General features: G+C 44.4%; 1 protein-coding gene across 1 annotated transcript in view; it reads right to left on the bottom strand.

The window, feature by feature from the left end:
* Positions 1-20,734, bottom strand: part of LTK (leukocyte receptor tyrosine kinase) — a 177,915-nt gene that overhangs the window by 6,699 nt on the left and 150,482 nt on the right. Inside the window, exons 25-28 of the mRNA XM_090033393.1 lie at positions 11,110-11,202; positions 4,493-4,594; positions 1,409-1,543; positions 486-576 (exon numbers count right to left, since the gene is read on the bottom strand). Of these exons, the coding sequence (XP_089889519.1) occupies positions 486-576; positions 1,409-1,543; positions 4,493-4,594; positions 11,110-11,202 (421 nt within the window). The remainder of the gene's footprint in view (positions 1-485; positions 577-1,408; positions 1,544-4,492; positions 4,595-11,109; positions 11,203-20,734) is intronic.

Below are 20,734 nucleotides of genomic sequence, written 5' to 3'. Positions count from 1 at the left end.
CAAATTATAATAATTTCCTTGTCTGTCTTGAAACCAGATGTGGCCCAAGAGTCCAGCAGTGAAATTCTAGCATTTGTAATCCCCTCCCCCATCTCCATATCAGTTCAGTTGTTGCTTTCCAGGAGGACTGCAAATAAGTAGTGAAGGGTGAAATATGGATCTTGGAAAGTGTGATGGGTTCTGAATACTTTCCTGTAATAAAATCAAGGATGATTCCCTACTGAATAAGATGAGAGGTAGAAGCAGGCATTTTATATGGAAAGGGCAGCCTAATCCATGGAGAAGCATGCACCCTGGATAGGTCAAATGGGTGAGCTGAGATAGCTCCCTGGAAACAAGAATGAAAAGACTTGGGTGGATTTTGGGGGAAAATAAATAGATAATTTATCATATGTCCTGTTGTTTGAGGCAGTAATGCCATTTCACAGGCTGGTCTAGAGTCTGTCAGCCAGTAACAACTGGAATCCTGAAGAGCAGTACAATACCTGTGTGCAGTACTTGATTCTTTCCAGAATAGTGGAGAAGTTGGGCCGGTACTCTGGGCTGTGCTGCCAACACTGCGTCATGATCCGGTAGCTTGGAAAGGAAAGACGCAATTGGTTTGTCAATAAAGTAAAAAGAAAACATACAAATCAATTAAAACACAAATCAACAGGAGTTCACTTGTCTATAGGACAAGATATTGGGTCCAGATGAGCTGCATTCTATGTAGGACTTAAGGCGGGGGGGGAGGTTGGCTGCATGTCATTTCATGTGAGTAACTCTTTGGAGTTACTATTTGAAGTAACCTTAGTCCTGCTCTACTTTGTGCCCAGCTGTCAGTAGTTCCTAGGAGATATTTTGATAGCTGAGGAACTGTTTGAGTGCTTCAGCAATTCAACTGTGCTCACTTTCCTCAACCACAGTCTTCAGGCGCTCTCTCGGCAGACAGAGTAAGTAAAAGGCTCTGCAGCCAGCTGGGAACTCCCTACATTGAGGAAAACCTCTGTGGGTGGACAGCACAAAGAAGATCTCAGAGCTGGTCCTGTATGTGGAATTTCAGGTCAATTTGTTGGTGACGAAAGCTGCCAGGTTACCAGCCCTAGACACTTACTTCATCATTTTATTCATAGATCAAAGCACATCATCCAATTAGCAATATAAGTAACTGTACGCTTTGCCAGACCCTGTTCTACACCCTCTGGGGCAATATGTACTGTAGCTACATCTCCTATTCTCAACAAACCCTGTGCCTCTGCTGAGATTGCCAGCAGATGGTATTCTCATCTTAAAACTATGTTCACCTCTAAGGAAACATCAGGGTGAGTGAAGTATTTCATGCCAGGGAGGAAGGACAAGCCATCTGTGTCTAGCTGCTTTGTATACTTATTACATTTTGGGTCAAGTTCAAGAGTGAGGAGATACTCACACTGGTCCTGGGCAGTTTTTTGGTGGATCCATTCTTCCTCCACTAGTAACAAATTCCAGCACTTCTTGATTGGTTTTGCAAGGGTATGGCATATAACCCAATGAAAAGATCTCCCACAGAAGCACACCAAAAGACCTGCCATGGAAATCAAACAACAATGACTGGTAGGCTTGGTTTGTACCTGGCTGTTTTTAGAACTTCAGGTTAGTGCTAAAGCTGCAGCCTCCCACAACTCCTGGTCAGCTGTGGGGATGGATGGTCAGTATGAATAAAAATCAAACTTCAAAACCAATTTTGTGGAGATTCCAAAATGCCTAAATAACAATTTTAATGACTGCATCTCCATTTGTTGGGTGTGGTAGGACCTGGATGTGGACCTGGAAGTTGATGCTCTGGTATGTCTCGCTTGACTGGCAGCACAAAGTATAAAAATAATCTCAATATATTTTCTGCTTACTTCCGCAGACTTGATACTTTTCTGTAAACAGTCAGACAGGTGAGCGCTCATGATTAAAGAACAAGGAGACATCCAGTGAAATGGAAAGGTAATGAATTTAAAATTGGAAATAGGGTTTTTTTTAATGCAACACAATTAATCTAGGTACGCTGTTGCCACAGAGGATCATTAAAACAAGCAGTGACATTCTGACCTCTGGAACTGAATGGAGTGTTCATTGTCACTGACTTCAATAAGGCCAGAATTTCACCAACCACTGTTTGATCGAAGGCTAGAAGAAATATCCAGTACACAGGTTAACTATAGTTGCAAACTACATGATTTATGACATCTTCCTTTGAAGTTTCTGGTACTGAGCACTAACAGGACAGAAAGGCCATTCCTAACCTTTTGGAAACCCAGGTGCCACTATACAAATATAGCCCTCAGGGAACCAGATCAGTGTGGCACTGAGGACACTGCAGTGCCACAGCTTAAGAAAATACCGTGCTGATAGAGATGCAGTTCTGAAGAGACTGGAAACCTTCTGTTTCCCAGCACATTTTCAGAAATCCTGTACTGCTGGAGGTGCTTATTTAAGGCAGCTATATAAATACCGTTTCCTCAGCAACTACCTAGAGCTTCTGTTGAAGTCCAGTGTCAATTTAGATTTCAGTTTCTCAGAAGTAAAATCATACAAAGGCATAATCCTATCTGGCTAGGGAGATAGAAACAGCTAGGCAGTTTTGTCAGCAATGGAAGCTGAGTGGCAAATATTGGGGGTGAGGAGCTAAAAGCATATGACTGGACCTTACTTACCTGGATTTTTTAAATAGGCTTTGATAGGAGGAGTTTAAATAGCCTTCCCTTACCACACTTTGCTGCTGGTGTTTATAAACTGGACCCATATCCTTATTAGTATGTTAGCATAGTGTGAGGGCACTAAGGCCAAGAGAAAGACTGGGTTCACTTGCTTCCTTCTACAGGCTGCAGACTTTAGTGATGGAAACTCCTATCGGAACAGGAATGTAATGACTAGAAAATGATATTTAGAGGTTTGCTTTGGGAACTGGCTAGTAGGTAAATTTGATATGCATTAGAATAATGGTCCAAGTTGAATGGCAAGAGTTAATTGGTTTCAAAAAGCCTGTTTGTGACAAAGTTTCCTTTAAGGCCCACTGAGTCTGAAGCCAGCAGACACAGAGATGGGGAAACTGAAGATATGTACCACACTGTTCCATAACATAACAGGGTACCAGGTGCCAGGTCCCAATGCCCAACTGCAGAGCTCTTGGGATTTCCGGGTTTGGTGGACGGACCAAATTAGGAGACCGGAAAATGCCCAAATTAAGATATGTGTGCATGTGATGGTTTTGTTGGAACAAAGGAATATGCTGACAGGATAGAATGTGGATAGTATAACGACCACAGAGGAATCAGCCAATGATGTCTGGGAATGAAGAGTCATCAGAGGAGAAAAAGAATACAAAAGGAGAGATTTGCAGAGCAGAAAAGGGTCCCTGATGGGGGAACCCAAAGCCACCATGGACAAAGAGCACACCACCAGCCCGTCTCACCCACCCCACTGGAGGAGGGTGGGCTTTGGCCCTTGACCTCCAGGCTGCTGACATCTGACATTCAAGAAGGAACCACAGGGTGAAGCTCCTGTATTGGCCAGATGTACCTTACCTCTGTGACAGCCTTAGGACAGGTAGATATAGAATTGGGGATGTTATTTTGTTTGCCTTGCCTGCATTATTCTTATCTGCTATCACTGTGTATCAGTAAAATTAACCTATTATCAAATGGAGAAGTTGTGATCAGTATGAGGGTTTGAGTCTGCCCAGGTATCTGGGTCATAAATCCAATGCCAACAGAGTGCACTAGTGCCAAGTTCCTTCAGGGTTTGTCTAGCCAGAGACAGATGGAGTAACCCATAAAGTAGGCTGAGCTGGACAGAGATGAGAACAGGCCAGCACATTTGTTGACTGAGCATATATTCCACATAGCCTGTGTTAATTCAGGATCTCATGGTGTCCCTGCCTGCTGAAGAGCAGCAGGAATGTCTGCTTTCCCCCAAGCGATCTTCCCTCTCCCGCAGCTGTCCCTGGCACTGTAAATCACAGCCAACTCTGCTGCACGGTGGCTCTGCCTACTTACATAGGCTTCTTTATGTTGATGCCTGTGTAGTTCTAGGTATTTTGTTTCAAAGGCCCAGACTCTTCAATTTCCACTCAAGACACTAACTGAAGTCGGGGTGAAGATTTCTTAATGTGCTGTTCTTATGGCTTTGGAAACGTGCTTATGTCTACATAGCACAAGGCGGTGCTACACAGGGATCCTCTGTGTTAGTTCTGCACATGCTAGCTCCAGAAACATTGAAAGTATGGCCAAGTTCAAGAAGCATTCCAGTTAGGCTCCTATATCCTGTTTCTCAGCAGAACTACTTAGCCTGCTTTGAGTCACCTTCTGAGCTTTTTGTCTCAGAGCCAGCAAACATGCACAGTTACAGATATACCCTTTTGCATGTTAAAGCTTTAACCTTTAACCTTCAAGAAGGCCCCAGTTACTAACCACTGGACAGTTCAACATAAACACTGGATTTCCTACCACTGCCCCAAAAGAAGTAACTGAAAGATAACTGTCACCATGTATCAGTCTTGGAGGTGAAGATCCCCTCTAGGAAAGCCTCTGGTGGCATCCACTTCACAGGCAGCATGGCTCTCCCACCTTTGCGGTAGTAGCTTGCTCTAAGACAACCAAACACAAGCAAAATGAAAGGCTTCAAATCAAATTCCACAGGAGCTGAAAGGAATCAGATGGATACCAGACTGTAGGCCTGTATGAAGTGGCTACTATTCGCTTCAAATTGGGATTAGGCTGATTCGGGGGACAGTGATTCAATTTGGTGATTCGAATCACTGTCCCAAATCAGTTCAGCTGAATCTGATTTAGAGATCTGGCTGCAGCTGAATCGTCCGAATCCCCCAATTGGCCCCATCCCAGGCCCTCTCTCAGTGGCTTTCCTGCCTGCTCTCCCAGCTCCCGGCTCTTAAAAAAACAAACAAACAAACAAACAAAAAACAACTCGCATTCACTGGCTGCTGCCAGGCAGGCGTGATCCCCGCTGCCCCCCACTGCCACCTGCTGTGTGGGGGGCTCTATCATAAGCCCCCAGAAGCCCCAAGGCCACTGCAGCAGGTGGTGAGCGTAGGCTTTTAAAAAAATTTTTAAAGGGCTGGGAGCTGGAGTAGGCGGGGCAGCCAGGGGGGTTGGGTGGGGCTGGCAGAGTGGGCAGGGGGCGGGGGCGCTCAGGGGGGCTGGGGGAGCAGGCAAGGGATAGGGCCTGGCAGGGGTCCCCCTAGAGTCCCCTCCCACCTCCTCCAGCTCTCCCTCCCCACCTCCTACTTACCAGCACGGAGTCCAGGTCCAGCTCCCTGCTGTAGCAAGCAGGGACTGCCTGAATCGCCGAAGCTCTCAGAATCTTTTCCAAATTGATTCAGAGAGCTTCAAATTGATTCGGACCTTTTAATTGGTCTCCTGATTCAATTCGGATTTGGAGATTCGGCCACCAAATTGGGCCAAATCTCCTCCAAATCAAATCAGCACCTGAAGCTTTGCACAGCCCTACCAGACAGATCTTTCCTATTCCAATTCTGAGCAGAAGACACAGAGACAACTTGCGGTGAAAATTTGATAAGCAGGCCTTTTGTAACCCTCATAATTAATAAGGGCAGCTAATATAAATTCTGTAAAAATCACTCTCAGGAGATGTGGGTCTTTTCACAACCACGAGGAGCTTAACTTGTGATTCAGTCTGATGGAAGAAAGTAATGAATTGAACCAGGGCCTCCTGCTGAAACTGCTGCCTGAAGAATCCATTATTTTTAGACCACAGCATACATGATCTTGACTTCTCATTTTCTGTCCTGAAAATTTCACCATGTAGGTTTGTTCCCACCTAATTCCCTGACCCTCTATTTCTGCCCTTTATTTTGTGCAATCATCCATCTCTGTGCTACCTGAATGGTTTTCAGATACTCATTTTGATCTGAGATGCATTTTGTGCCCACTTTACACAGGTACAAGTAACTATACAAGGGGCACAGTTAGGGTGCTATGCTTTATCCTGATGCTCTGGATTTAAAATAAGAATTTTTGAAACTCAAGTTTACCAATTATCAAGTAAGTAAGCTAATATGCTTACATGTGCTAATCTGGACTCTGCAAATACTAATGGGCTCAGTCTGGGACAAACAGAGGTGGGCTGTTGCATGAGGTAATTGGAGGCAACTGTCAAACAATTAACCAGTGTGAATATTTTAGTGTAGATGTCTCACCATGCCAACCCCACATTATGGATGCTCCCACTGTGGTGATACTACCACAGATCCCCAGGAATTGCTCATACTGTTCAGATTTACCTAGCTGAGTGGAGCTGAGGAAGGTCATGTGCCCCCTGGCTCCTATTTGGCCCAGCCGCTCTAGGGAGCCATGTGCCCAGTGCTGCCTGGTGCATGAGACAGGGGAAAGGGAGGCACTTACCTGTCCTCTTCTTCTGTGGGGCAGGGACCCCCAGACCTGAGAGTGGCATGGTGCCATCAGCAAGCCCTTCTGTGCATGCGCACAATTTAAAAAGTGCCCATCAATGGTAAGGCCACAGTTTATCCCCGGCTACAGCAAAAGATGCATGGGCAGAAGCCTGTTGCACCTCCGTTGAGCCCAGGACCCCCCAGCAGAACCCTGACCCAGACCCCCCAGAGCAGCTGGAGGTAGGTGGGACCCGCAGTGGGGGAGGGACCTAGCCAGCTGCAGGGCAGATGAGTGGAGCCAAGGAGGGTCACGCCCCCCCCCCCCCCCCAGCTCCTACTTCGCCCAGCCCCCCAGGGAGCCACACAACCAGAGCCTTGCGAACAGGACGCTCAAATAGACACACTTCTAGGCCCGGTGCGTGAGTTAGCATGGGAGTTCATGAAGAAGGGTGAGTGGGAGGGCCCAAAGCCCTGCCAGTGAGCCCCAAGGGAAGGTCACAGCAGTAGTTGGACTACCATCAGTACAATGCAGATGCCCACACACTGCACCCCGAGGACCCCCGAGGCATCTGAGACCTAAGAGGCCTCCACCCAGATGGAACCCATGGTTCTGGGCTCCACGCACATGGAGCCCCTGGCTCTCGGCTGTGGGGGCTGCCTGGCATGACTCCAGGCACATGGGACTGGGAGCACGGCCACCTCCCCTTGTGAGGTCTGCTCCACTTTGGAGTCTCTGAGGCACCATATAGAGGAGCTCCAGACTGTGGTTCAGAGACTGTGCACCATCAGGGATGATGAGCAGGAGAAAGACTCCTACTGCGAGGCCCTTCACCCTATGGAGGCCGAGGGTAGACCAAGGTCACCTTCCAGCACAAGGGAGGACTTGAGGATCTCCCAAAACTGTCCAGTCAGGGGGTTGGACCAAGGTGGTCAACGGCCCCAAGGCCTGTTGCACCAAGGTCCCCTCCCCTCTGAAGCTTTGCAACAGGTATGAGCCTCGTGCAGCCCCAGTAAAGACTGCAGAGCTGCCAGCTCCTGCAGGCAAGGGAGGATCACACACAGCTACCATCTCTGCTCTCCCTAAGGCCACGCACAGAGTGGTCATTGTGGGAGACTGAGGGAAAAATCTGCTACCCCAACCCCTTAGCCTGGGAGGAATACTGCCTCCCAGGAGCCCATATCCGGGACATAACAGAGAGGATCCCAAAGCTCATCCAGCCCACTGACCACTACCCTATGCCCCTTATCCATGTGGGCATGAATGACATGGCTCGGACCAATCCTGGCCATATCATGAGTAGCTACAGGGCTTTGGGAGAAGGACTTATGGGGTTGGGGGTGTAGGCGGTGTTTTCTTTGATCCTCCCAGTTTTGGGTCATGGGCTGAGGGAGAGGAAGACTGAGGTAGTCAACTGAAGACTGTGGCGTTGGTGTCATCATGAAGGCTTTAGCTTCCATGATCACAGTCCACTCTTTGGTGAGAGAGGCAGTGGTCTGCTGGAAAGAGATGGCCTCCACCTCACTTCACTGGGAGGAAGCTCTTAGCCAGAATGGCTTACCTGCTCAACTGGGCTTTAAACTAAGCCTACCAGGGGTGGGAGGGGACTACCGCCACAGCAAGCCCACTGGGTAACTTCCGTAAAACCAGCAGGCTAAGGCACACAGGGGAGTCCACCCTTACCCCAGCTCTGGAACGATGTTCTCCTGGGAGTGCAGGGAAGACTATGGCTTCAAATGGGACACTTATATGCTTGCATACCAATGCCAGGAGCTTAGGGAACAAACAGGAGGAATTGGTCCTTCTGTTAAACAAGTATGACTATGATCTCATAGGGATAATGGAGATCTGGTGGGACTCCACCTATGACTGGGCCACAGGTATAGATTGCTATACCCTGTACAGGAGAGATTGTGCGGAAAAAAGGGGTGGGGGTGTCAGAATTCCACAGTGTATTTTGAGTTCATGAGTTTCTGTACCTACTACCTAGATTCATAGATTCATAGATGTTAGGGTCGGAAGGGACCTCAATAGATCATTGAGTCCGACCCCCTGCATAGACACGAAAGAGTGCTGTGTTCAGATGACCCCAGCCAGATGCCCATCCAATCTCCTCTTGAAGACCCCCAGGGTAGGGGAGAGCACCACTTCCCTTGGGAGCTCATTCCAGATCTTGGCCACTCTAACTGTGAAGAAGTTCTTCCTAATGCCCAGTCTAAATCTGCTCTCTGCTAGCTTATGGCCATTATTTCTTGTGAACCCCAGGGGTGCCTTGGTGAGTAGAGCCTCACCAATTCCCTTCTGCGCCCCCATGATGAATTTATAGGCAGCCACAACCTAGGAGGCTGCTGAAGTGCAGTTCATAGGCCCAGCTCTGAAAAGTGGTTTGTACATTCAAACAAGAACCTAACCTCATCACTAGAACTGAAGCCAACTTCCTACAGCTCAAAACACAAAACCTGCCAACTATCTTCTGTACCCCTACAAACTGCACACTAGAATCTATCAAACACAGCAATACCCAACTACTTGTGGGGGCAAATTCCTCAACAAAAAAACACTCTGCCTCCAGTCTCTCAGGCCTGATCCTGACAGGGAACAAATTACAAAACACTTTTCACAGCTGGGCCTATGAACTTAACTTCATCAGCTTCCTAGGTACAGAAAGTCATGGACTCAATATAGATTAGACAGTGGAATTCTGACACATTGCAACCTGCCAGACATCTGACTCCCCAGGTACCTCTGCAATTTTACCTGCGCTGCTACATCTCCCTTCCCTTCCCCTCCCTCCCCACCCTAGTCTGTCCCTCACCCCTAGATGCCTCCATTTCCATTTTCACTAACTGGTTTTCTTGCCTGCATTGCGTGCCAGGCCAGTCTCTGGCTTCTTTACTATTCCTTCCATCCAGGACCAGGAGATGCACCAACTGCAGATGCTTCTTCAGCCTGACAAAGGGCTTTTCAATGCAAAAGGTGGCATCCCAAGAAGCTAAGTCAAACTCACCTGAAGGCTCACAACTCCACTGCAACCAGCAAGCCTCAGACCTGTCAAAGATGTGACAGGTCTGGGCTTTCCCCAGCAAGGACTGTGTGTGTGCATGCATTAGCTGGAGGTTACAATGCCTCCTACCCACCTTCACCAGGGGATTGTTGGTCCTGGCATTTACAGGGCTGCTGTACAATCAGCAGTCCCACCAGGCCTCCCTACCCTAGCATGGTGCAATTTTAGTGGTCATGCCCAGGACCTGGGACCACCTCTTTCCCCATAGGCCCAGCCCATACCTCCAAGTTCATCGTGGCAGGAGCAAGCTCAGCAGGGACATGTTCTTCCCCTGCTGGCTGGTGATGCAGTGAGTGCCCCCTCCAGCTGAGAGCAGGGCATTAACTTTTAAAAAATAAAATAAAAAGCGAAATAAATTAAAGCAGAAATTAAAGCAGAAAAGCAGAAATAGGGTGTTATCCCTATGACATCATAATTATTTGCACTGAGCAGGAGGACAAGCTCCTCCTGCTTATTCCTCAAGCTCCTGGCATTTGTGTACAGGCAGGCAAGTGTCCCCTTGGGGGCTGTTGCCTTGCCCACAGATTGCACCAGGGCTGGGGCAGGGGTGGGCTCCCTTAAGTGCCTTGGCCCACTGGCTTTGCAAAGGTTGCTCAGTGGGCCAGCAGTGGTGGTAGTCCCCCCAACCCCCAATGGGCTTAGTTTAAAGCCCAGTGGAGCAGGTCAGCCAGTCTGGCTGAGAAAAGCCTCCCCAGAACTTCTTGTTCTTCTTTTGTGTAGTGTACCTAAAATAATATTCTTCTTCTTCTTCTTCTTCTGGGACTCTGAGTTCTGTGTTATGTATGTTAATCTCAACCTGAATCTCTTTCTGACTTCTGTGTTGTCTTTAATCTGTATGTAAACTAACTATAATAATATTGAGAACTAATAATTATATATAATCTGATTCTAAATCTCTTCTTCTTCTATGAATATCTGACTTCTTCTACGATGTGTGACTGTGTGTAATGTGTGCTTCCATGCACAGTGATGGATCACATTGCCAGGGAAAACACTGAACTTTCTTTTTTTAAAGTATTGCAAAAAAAAAAAGAGAACAAATATAAAAGTGAAAGAAATGAATTGGTTAAGTAGTAAAGTAGAGAGATGCTAAGCTAAGCTAAACTGAGCTAAGCTATATCCTAGCCAATCCTTTCTAACAGCAAAAAGTAGTAGGCCACTGGCTAGGGAAGCCAGGCCAGTAGTCACAGTACCTTTGAGATGCTGTTGCTCAGGCAGGAACAGCTCAGGAAAGGGACAGAAAAGCCTGCACACAGGCTTTTACGCTGTTTCTATGTCCCTTCCCCCAGACACTGTGATTGGAATGGCAGTCAGGGAGAAATCACAGTCACTGGCCAGCTAGAGATGTCAGTCCTTCCCCCCTTGCTTCCCCTCTCTCTTCTAAGTCTCTGTTTCCCCATAAAGACCGCCTTCCAAATTGCCAAATCTCTTCCGAATCTTTTCCAAAACTATTTGGAGGCTCCAAATTGATTCAGAAAGTTTTAAGCTTCTAGCGATTTGATTCGGATTTGGAGATTCGGCCTCCAAATCGGGCCGAAACTTCTCTGAATCAAATCGCGAACCAAAGCTTCACACAGCCTTACTCATCAAAACCCGTTAAGTGACCCAGCCAAAATAACTGCCCACTCCTGGGCTAGCGACACACTGGAAATTTCAAACAGGTCACCTTACCTGTAGATATCCCGGGCCATTCCAAAATCACCAATTTTGGCAACTCGATCTGCCCCTGTGCAGGTCAGCAGGCAGTTCCTTGCAGCTATGTCCCTTAAAAGAGAAATGACATTCTAAAGTCTGAAATAGCTAGAGAAATATGTAGTTACAAATAAAAGGAATATTGGCTTGGAACCTGCGAGCCCTTATACATTAATAAGCCTTATTCAGGAAAGCTGACCATGCTGAAGTCAGTGCTTTGCAGACTTAGGCCCTCTTTTATTGAGCAACAGAACACTAATTTTATCGTTATAAATTTTATGAAAGGAAATTAATGCCCTGTATTTAAAATTAGTTTTTTACCCTCATATCTCCAGGTCTTTTCCAGTACCATCTTCATTCTGTAACTGGAAAGATATGTCACTAGTTTAGGGCCACCCAATGAGTCATCATCAGAATCAGAACAGAACCCAGATCTTCTGCATTAGTCACGGGATGACCCTGTCCTTTGTGAAAGTAGATTTGGTTGGGCTTTTGGCCTGTTTGACTAGGAAAACAGACAGAGATTAGAAGTGCTGATTTTGCTTATTTTAGTTACATATTTTGAGATAAGGAATTTTGCATGTTTTATTATTTTGCGTACAGATGTTTTAGTTAATTAAACTGCTTGCATGTTTGTAATTTACTATTGTTTTGTTTCTCCAAGGTTGTATTTTTTTCTCTTTCTCTGTCTTAAGTATAAATATGCGTGTAAACTTATAGAGTAGGAGGATTCCTTTGAAACAGACAAGTGAGTGATTCCCCTCGCTGTATGAAATCCTCCCTGTGATCACAGTATAGCCCTAATTAAAGAAATGGTGGCTCTGTCAGTTCTAATTCAACCACAATGCAAATTTTAATTTCTTCCACAGTTTGGTGCTGTGACTCGGATAGAGACGCCCAGAGTGATCAGTTGGGATACAGACATCTCTTCACTGAAGCCCTGGTGCACTAAACCAAGGTAAGAGACCTTTTGAAATCTCTATTGGGGCTTTTCAGTGAGAGGCTGTCTCTGTGTCTTCCTGATTCACTGCTTGAGGCTCACCCTATCTGAACTTTTTTCTGCCAAAACTGTCAGAGCCACTGTGTAAGTAGTAACTGTGAGTAGAAAGAGTTAAGGTTAAGGACTCTGTGTTGCTGTTGTCAATAAAAGTGTTTCCCCATGTGAATTCAGTTCTGTAAAGAACTATGAGCTCTCTCTGAGGCCAGGAGTGGAAACCTTGTGCAGCCACCCCAAAGACAACAGATTTGTTCTGTGTGCTCTTCGAAAGCAAGGGTGCAAGTTGGAAACTCTTGGAGTGTGTTTTCCACAATACGCGTTGACCAAGACTGAAACTAAAGAGATGCTCTTGAACCTTGTGCCTCAACGCAGAAATTTGCCACCCCAAGGCTGTCCGAAAGGGCAGTTTTGAATGCAAGGGTGGCCCAACTGGAACCTCGTGACCCAGTGGACAGGTTTACCCTTTCCCTGCCCTCATAAATGAGCCATGTCTAACCGTGAGTAACTGCATGGTGTGCTGTTATTGCAGTGGAGTTTTGTCTTTGGACATTAGCCACAGCATCTCTGTGCCACTAGCAAATATCACAACCTGACCGGACACCCTGAATAATCCATTCCTGTATGAAAGACCTCTGTGAATTGAGTTTAAAAATATAGGGAGCAGAAAGTCTAAAGACATACCGGCTCCGCCAAAAGGAACTCCTGCATTGTACATCCTACATTGTACATGTACACATACTATGGCCATAAAAATTGTAAGTTTCTAAACAAATGGAATTGGTATACCAGAGATGATTTTAGCTGGCAGTTTCCCCTGAAGGGAACATTTGATTTAAGTAAAATTGTTCATCTCCACAGAGACCTTGAGTTAAGAGGAAGAATATACCACAGACTGAGTGGGACACATTTTTTGATTGGTATAAAGAAGCTTTCAAAAGATGTCAAGAATCTCAAGTTCAGAGTCTTAAGAACTCCCAAGAGAAACTGAAATCTCAGATAAAGGAATTAAAACAGAAAAGTGCACCAAAAGGGGGCTCCCCAAAAATAGTACCATCAGCACCAAAACAACTTTATCCACAAATAACTCAGAACAAATCTGCAGAAGATATAATTGATTTTCTTAATGTGCCACCCCCATATCAGTCCCAGAGACAATCTGAACCTGAAGAAGTTCAAAGTAACCAAATAGACTCTTCCGGCAGGATTAGCCCACCTCACCAGGAAACTATCACTCAACAACCGTCACCTGCCCCCGGGGCATGCCCACGTGCACTGGAGGCATGCCATCTGTCTCCTGAAATCTCAACGCCCTCCTCTTGTTTAAGGTCTGGTACCCAGTATGGTCCAGCCCCATCTTTAAAATCTAAAAAGGCTCAGCTTATGCCTTTACACCAACTTCCAGGGCAAGGTACAAATGGGGAAACTACAATCACAGTCCCTGTCCCCTGGACCCCAGAATATCTCCTAAACCTTGTTAAACAATTTCCCAACATCAGGGAGAAACCTCAGAAATTTAAAGATGAATTGAAAACTGTAATCCATTGTTATAATCCAACATGGGCAGATTTGAACCAATTAATGAGAAGTGTTATGCCCCCTGAGGTCTGCAACCACCTTGTTGCACAGGTTACTTAGCCTACTCAAGACCCCAGAATAGGAAATCACTTAGCAGATGCCCGAGGATGCCTCCTTGAGGCTGTGCTTAAAATTTGGCCCAGGAAAACTAACTGGGCCAAAATACATAACTGTAAACAAAATAAAGGAGAATCCCCAGCAGACTACATGGACCGCTTGAAACTAGTATTTGAAAGACGTTCTAGTATTGAAAATGCAGCCGAAACTGCCCCAGAAGCAGTTGCTTCCACTTTTGTCCATGGACTTCTTTCTAAAGTCCAAGAACAGTTGTACACAATTGCTGTAGGCTGGCAGACTAAGCCACTTGCAGAACTAGTCACCATTGCAAATCATTGTACAACCTGCCAGGAAAAGAAAAAGGAATCCACGGAAACTAAGCTAATGTCATTACAATTACAGACTTTAGGCAGGGACAGAAGCTGAGGTTTCCATCAAGGACAGTTCAGAGGCAGGGGACGTGGTCGTGGGATGGGACGAGGAGGATTTCAGTCCCAAGATAATGACAGTTGTCATTATTGTGGCCAACCAGCACACTGGAAGCCTCAATGTCCTCACTGGCCTGGCCAGCCAGAGATGACATTTAACCCGCCACCACCTCCTCTCGCTCAATTCTCTGTCCCAAATCAGGGAGCCTCCTGTTAAGCCAGCCTGAGGAATAGTAACAACATCACAGCCCCGCTTCTCCCACTTAATCAAAATGATCCCTTCATTTCCTGCATGATAAATAGCATCTCTACAAGATGTTTAGTAGACACCAGTGCAAGCCGCTCTACTCTTCGAGCTGAAAAATTTTCCACAACTCCCCTCTCCTCTGCTGTTGTAAACACTGTAGGAATTTCAAATCAAATAGTTCCTCATCCTGTTTCCCAACCATTACATGTTTCTCTTGGTCCTGTTTCTGATCAACATGCCTTTCTCCTTAGTCCTGATTCTCCTGTTAATTTGTTAGGCAAAGATTTGCTTTGTAAACTCGGCTGTACTACCTATTGCTCTCCTAAAAGTGTTTATTTAGATGTCCCCTGTAATAATGAGATAGCAGCACTTGCTGCTTTAGCTAGTTCACCTCCTGAGCCTGAGTTCCCTAATCTTTCTGTGTTGCAAGAAGAAATCATAAAAGCTGTCCCTCCATTTCTCTGGTCCCAGCATGCTAATAAATTAAAACAAATCCATACTGCTCAGCCTGTAAAAATTAAACCCAGCTAAGCCTTTACCCAAAGTTGTGCAATACCCTTTACGTCCAGAAGCCAAAGAAGGGATACGCCCTGTTATAACTGCCCATTTAAAGCAAGGTATCATTGTCCTGACCAAGAGCCCTTGTAATATGCCTATTCTTCCTGTAAAAAAACCTGGAAAGAATACCTATCACTTTGTACAAGACCTCCGTGCAGTAAATTCTGCAGTTTTACCTACTTTTCCTGTTGTACCAAATCCAACTACTATCTTGGCCTGTATTCCTTCTAATGCTTGTTATTTTACTGTTGTTGACTTGTGTTCTGCATTTTTCTCTATTCCTATATACCCTGATAGCCAGTTCCTCTTTGCATTTACTTATCAAGGACTTCAGTATACCTGGACGCGATTGCCCCAGGGCTATACTGAATCCCCTTCTCTTTTTTCTCAAATTCTGAAGAAAGATCTAGATGACATAATATTTAAAGAAAATTCTGTGCTTGTGCAATATGTTAATAATTTGCTCTTGGAATCTACCTCCCTTGAAGCCTGTAAAACTGATTCTTTAACTCTCCTCACCAATCTTGCCCTAAAAGGCCATAAGGCATCTAGAGAAAAGCTACAGCTTTGTCTTTCTCGTGTCCACTATTTAGGTCATGATATTTCTGCTAAAGAACGACTGCTTTCCTCTTCCAAAATAGAAGTTATTCTTAAAATCCCTAGACCAACTACTGTGTCCCAAATGTGTACCTTCCTAGGCATGGCTGGCTACTGCCATCAATGAATACTTGGCTATGCCTCTATAGTCAAGTTGTTGCAAAATCTGACTCTTGTTAATACCCCTGAACCTTTACCCTGGACTTCAGAAATCAAAGGCGCTTTTGCCTCTATTAAACAAGCTCTGTCACAAGCTCCTGCCTTAGGCCTTCCCGATTATACTAAACCTTTTATTCTCTTTTGTCATGAAAAGGATGGATGTGCACTTGCAGTACTTACTCAGACGCATGGAGACAAGCACTGTCCCATTGCTTATTATAGCTCTGCTCTTAACCCTGTTGCAGCTGGATTTCTTCCATGTCTCTGTGCTGTAGCTGCAGCCGCCATCACTGCTGAACTTTCCTCCACCCTTGTATTAGGTTCTCCCCTTACTGTTGCTGTCCCACATGCTATAGCAGCCCTTTTACTAAAAACAAAAACCCAACACCTTTCAAATGCTAGATTAACTAAGTAGAAAATCTTGCTTCTCTCTGCTGGAAATGTCACCCTAACTAGGTGCCCTGTTTTAAACCCTGCTTCTCTGTTACCTACCCCTTCAGATCGTAAACCCCATGATTGCATTTTTGTTACTGCTCACCTAACAATGCCCCGCACTGATCTAAAGGACAAACCCTAACAAAACCCAGATATAGTATTCTATGTTGATGGATCATGTCAAAAAAACTCAAAAGGTTCCCTTGTTGCAGGCATGTTCCCAATATAATGTTATAGAAAGCCATCACTTACCTAATATGTATTCAGCTCAAGTTGCCGAACTTGTGGTTCTCACCAGGGCTTGCACCCTAGCCTCTGGTGCCTCTGTTAATATTTATACTAATTCTCGCTATGCTTTTAATATTGTATACGATTATAGTCAACTTTGAAAACAAAGAGGCTTCCTCACTTCAGGAGGTGCCAAGATTAGTAATGGTCCGTACGTAAATGCCTTGTTAAATGCTTTACAATTACCTTCTGCTGTTGCTATTATTAAATGTCAAGCTCACCAGAAACCTTATAATGATGTTACACGTGGGAATGCTCTGGCAGATTCCACTGCCAAAGCTGTGGCTATTTCCACTCCTCAGGCTATGCCTATGTTTTTGTCTATTCCGACTGACCAGTCTCCATTAACAAGTCTTCACAACGTTGCCCTTCTCCAAGATCAGGCTCCACAACCAGAAAAACATACATGGAGACTGGCTGGGTGTTTATTACACCCTGACCATTTGTGACACTCCCCGGACGGCCGCCTGGTTGCCCCAATGGTCCTTCTTCCTCATCTTGCTCGCATACACCATGGCATGGCACATGTAAGCAAAAGGGGAATAATAAAAGCTGATAAGCTTGATTGGTTTGCTCCAACTTTTCCATCTGTGGCTCAACAGTACTGCCACACCTGTCCTATTTGCCAAGCCCATAATGTGGGAAAGCCTGTAAAAACAAAAAAGGCAGCACATCCCCCACCTTGGGGACCATTTGTAAATTTACAATTAGATTTTATTCAAATGCAGAAATGTTGTTCTTATGAATATGTTCTTGTTATTGTATGTATATTTTCTGAATAGGTAAAAGCCTACCCATGTGCAAAAGCTAACAGCATCACTGTAAGCAAAAAGTTGCTCAGAGACTTTATTCCAAGGCTTGGTATTCCTTTATCCCTAAACTCTAATAAAGGAACTCATTTTACTGGACAGATAATGAAAAAAGTCTGCAAAGTCCTGCAGATCCAACAAAACTTTCATTGCCCACATCATCCACAGGTCTCGGGCCAAGTGGAACGCCAAAATGGCATTTTGAAAAATAAACTGTCCAAAATGTGTGCTGAGACTCACCTAAAATGGCCAGATGCACTTCCCATAGCCCTTATGAGTATGAAATCTTCTGCCAACCAAAAGACTAGGCTTAGCCCACATAAAATTCTAATGGGAAGACCCATGAGGCTCTCTGTCTCGCCACCTGTTGCCTCCCACTTTTGTGACATACATTCATTTGATGATACCATTCTAGACTATTATAAGGCACTAATGAAGTGTGTTAAGGCTTTTCATTCACAGGTACAGGCAGTTCTCCCCAAAGAACCGGATGACCTGTGCCATTCCATCCTGCCTGGTGACTGGGTCCATATAAAAGTCCATCAATCAACAAAAGTCATCACTGGAACCTCGCTGGAAAGGCCCATTCCAGGTACTCCTGACCACCAACACTGCAATAAAGTGTCAAGGACACGGATCCATGCTTCACACAGTAAGAAAACATCAGCCCCGTTAGACCCACAGTCTCTTCCATATCAATTTTGTAATCAGCCTCCACAAACTGGTAGTGAACCTAGCACTGCCAGCAGAAGAGCTCAAGACCAGTAGTGAGCCAAGCGCCTACTGGCGAAGAGAATTTGCCACTACAGAGCGAAGAGGATGTGCCCCAACACCACCACTGTGCCCTTCGGGACAAGAAAAAGGCCTCTACCTAGTTCCTGGTTCCTGAGGTGGAGTTGGTTAGTCGTCATTTTGGTAGTTCTCAGTATTTCTTTTTGGGCCATCTTATCTAAACTTGACTCATCAGTTATAAGAAACTCTGTAAACCAAACTACACTTCCGCACTGACAAAGAGAATCATTTCATGAAAATATGTTCTAGTTTTTAGTTAATCAAATTAAAATAGATTTAAATGTCTCTCATTGTTGAATATATAGTCATGTCCCTATCTACTCTACTGAAAATATACCCATGATACCAGTACCCTGGAATGCAACTCAGATGTTAGCCCCTTACTATTCAGATTTTCATGGAAAAGAAACTTAGCAAAATGTAAGTTGCAACCAGTCTGACTATGTACCATTAGCATATGCCACCCCTGAAAAGTTCTGTTGAACCTGTAATAAATCTCGTGTTGCACTAGAAGTCAGTAAGTGCAAGGTAGAATTTAAAATAAATGGTGCTTGGTTTTCTAACGGTTCCTGGATATCTAACTATTCCCTTGCAGGTCTATTTTCAGGCTATTATTCACAATGGATCATGACCCCATGCTGTAATACAGGTAAATTTACTGTATTAGCTAGTCACTATTTTGTGTATAAAAATAAGGCCTATAAAAATCTTCCCTCCGGTTAGAGGGGAATGTGCTATGTCTCCGCAGCATATCCTGCCTTTACTATTAGATCTCACTTACCTAAAGAAAAAATTCGCAATGTTTGCAAAATTACAGAAAATTAAAGGTTTTGGGATATAATGTTCCCAGCTATGGCTCAGCCTTAGCTATGTGATAAAAAAGTTGCAGCATCTCTGGAAAGAATTGTTAATGCAACTGCTAATAGTTTTAATAAAATAAATACAGAAATAAAAGAAATAAGGCAAATGACACTGCAAAACCGACTTGCATTAAATTATATACTAGCCAGCAAAGAAAAAGTCTGTGCGTTAATAGGTAAAGAATGTTGTACTTATATTCCCAATAATTCAGAAGAAATACAGGATTTAAGTAAACATATTCGAAAAGCAGCAGCTAAATTGCATGAGTCAGATAGTTAAAATTTAAGTTCTTGGTTTAGCTCTATTTTCAGTTCCTTAGGCTCTACCGTCATTCATAGTTTATTAATATTGTTTGTTGTTTTTATTAGCGTACGCCTAGTGTTTATAATAGTACAATGTTGCTTAAGTTGTGCTGCCAAGCAAATGCGGAATAGCCCATCAACCAAAAGAGAAGTATATAAGTTGTATGTTAAAATAGCAAAAAGTAAAAAAAACCCCAAAAACTAAAAGTTAAAAGGCTAATAGCGATAAATATCTAACTTATTAAAAAAAAAAAAGAGGAGGGAATGTGAAAGTAGATTTGGTCAGGTTTCTGGCCTGCTTGACTAGGAAAACAGACAGAAACCAGAAGTGCTGATACTGCTTATTTCAGTTACATGTTCTGAGATAAGGAATCCTGCATGCCTTATTACCCTGTGCACAGTAGTTTTATTTAATTAAACTGCCTGCATGTCTGTAATTTACTATCGTTTTGTTCTCCAAGGTCGTATTTTTTCTCTTTCTCTGTCTCAAGTATAAATATGCTTGTAAACTTTTAGAGTAGGAGGATTTCTTTGAACCAGACAAGTGGGTGATTCCCCTGGCTGTATGGAATTCTCCCTGTGATCACAGTATAGCCCTAATTAAAGAAAAGCTAGCTCTGTCAGTTCTAATTCAACCACAACGCAAAATTTAATTTCTTCCACACCTTCTTCGGGCTTTTAAAAAAAAGAAATATCTGTGACTAGTTAAATCTCTCCATTGCTTTCCATGGGGCACCATTTAATGAGAAATGTTATTTGCTTGGAAATCCCCAAGGCACTTGGTTGATATGTTGACCTGGAGGCTGGAGCTGGCAAATTGCTACTCCCCGTTTAGGCTAACTCCTAGGCTGTACCAGAAGTAACTATTTGATGGCCAGAGCTCTTTGCTTGACTCAAAGGAAAGTGATAAGTGCATGAGACAGGTTGGAGTGCTTAGTATTTGTTTTAAAGTACAGTTGTGCTCTGACTTGTTAAAAAGCCTGGCACTGTGGGGGTTCTGTGCTTATTGTGTCTTGTTGATTGCCAGAAAAATGTGCTTACTATACAGCTAACATATTTCTTCCCACTGCTAGTCTTGGAAACTTCCCCTAAGTCAGGCATCAAGCTGGTTATTCTGGCTTTTTTTTTCATCACCAGTAGCAGCTGGTAGCAGATGACAAATGATGCCCTCCATGACTTCAGTGGGTTTAGATAGGTATAACTTATCAGAGCTTAGTAAACAATCCCTCTATTGATATTCTATGTGTACAAAGGAATAGGATCCAATGTGCTCTCTTTTAGCTGTGCTGGCTCTGAATGATCAGAGCTGTTAAAGCTTATTTGAGTCACTAAAAGTCACTCTGATTACAGAACACGGAGAGCAGACCTGCTGAGTAAGATTTACTGTTTTTACACAGTCATTTCTCAGAACAGAAGTACACTTTTGGGCAAGTTCTGTTTAATGCTAGAAAACGTGATAAAATATATAGTTATTTTTCAAATTACACTAATGATAAATT

The sequence above is a fragment of the Crocodylus siamensis genome, chromosome 2 (assembly GCF_052110815.1).
Source record: "Crocodylus siamensis isolate JL-2025a chromosome 2, ASM5211081v1, whole genome shotgun sequence".
NCBI lineage: Eukaryota > Metazoa > Chordata > Crocodylia > Crocodylidae > Crocodylus > Crocodylus siamensis.
The sequence above is the reverse complement of the archived record's forward strand: the minus strand, read 5'-3'. Positions and strand labels throughout refer to the sequence as shown.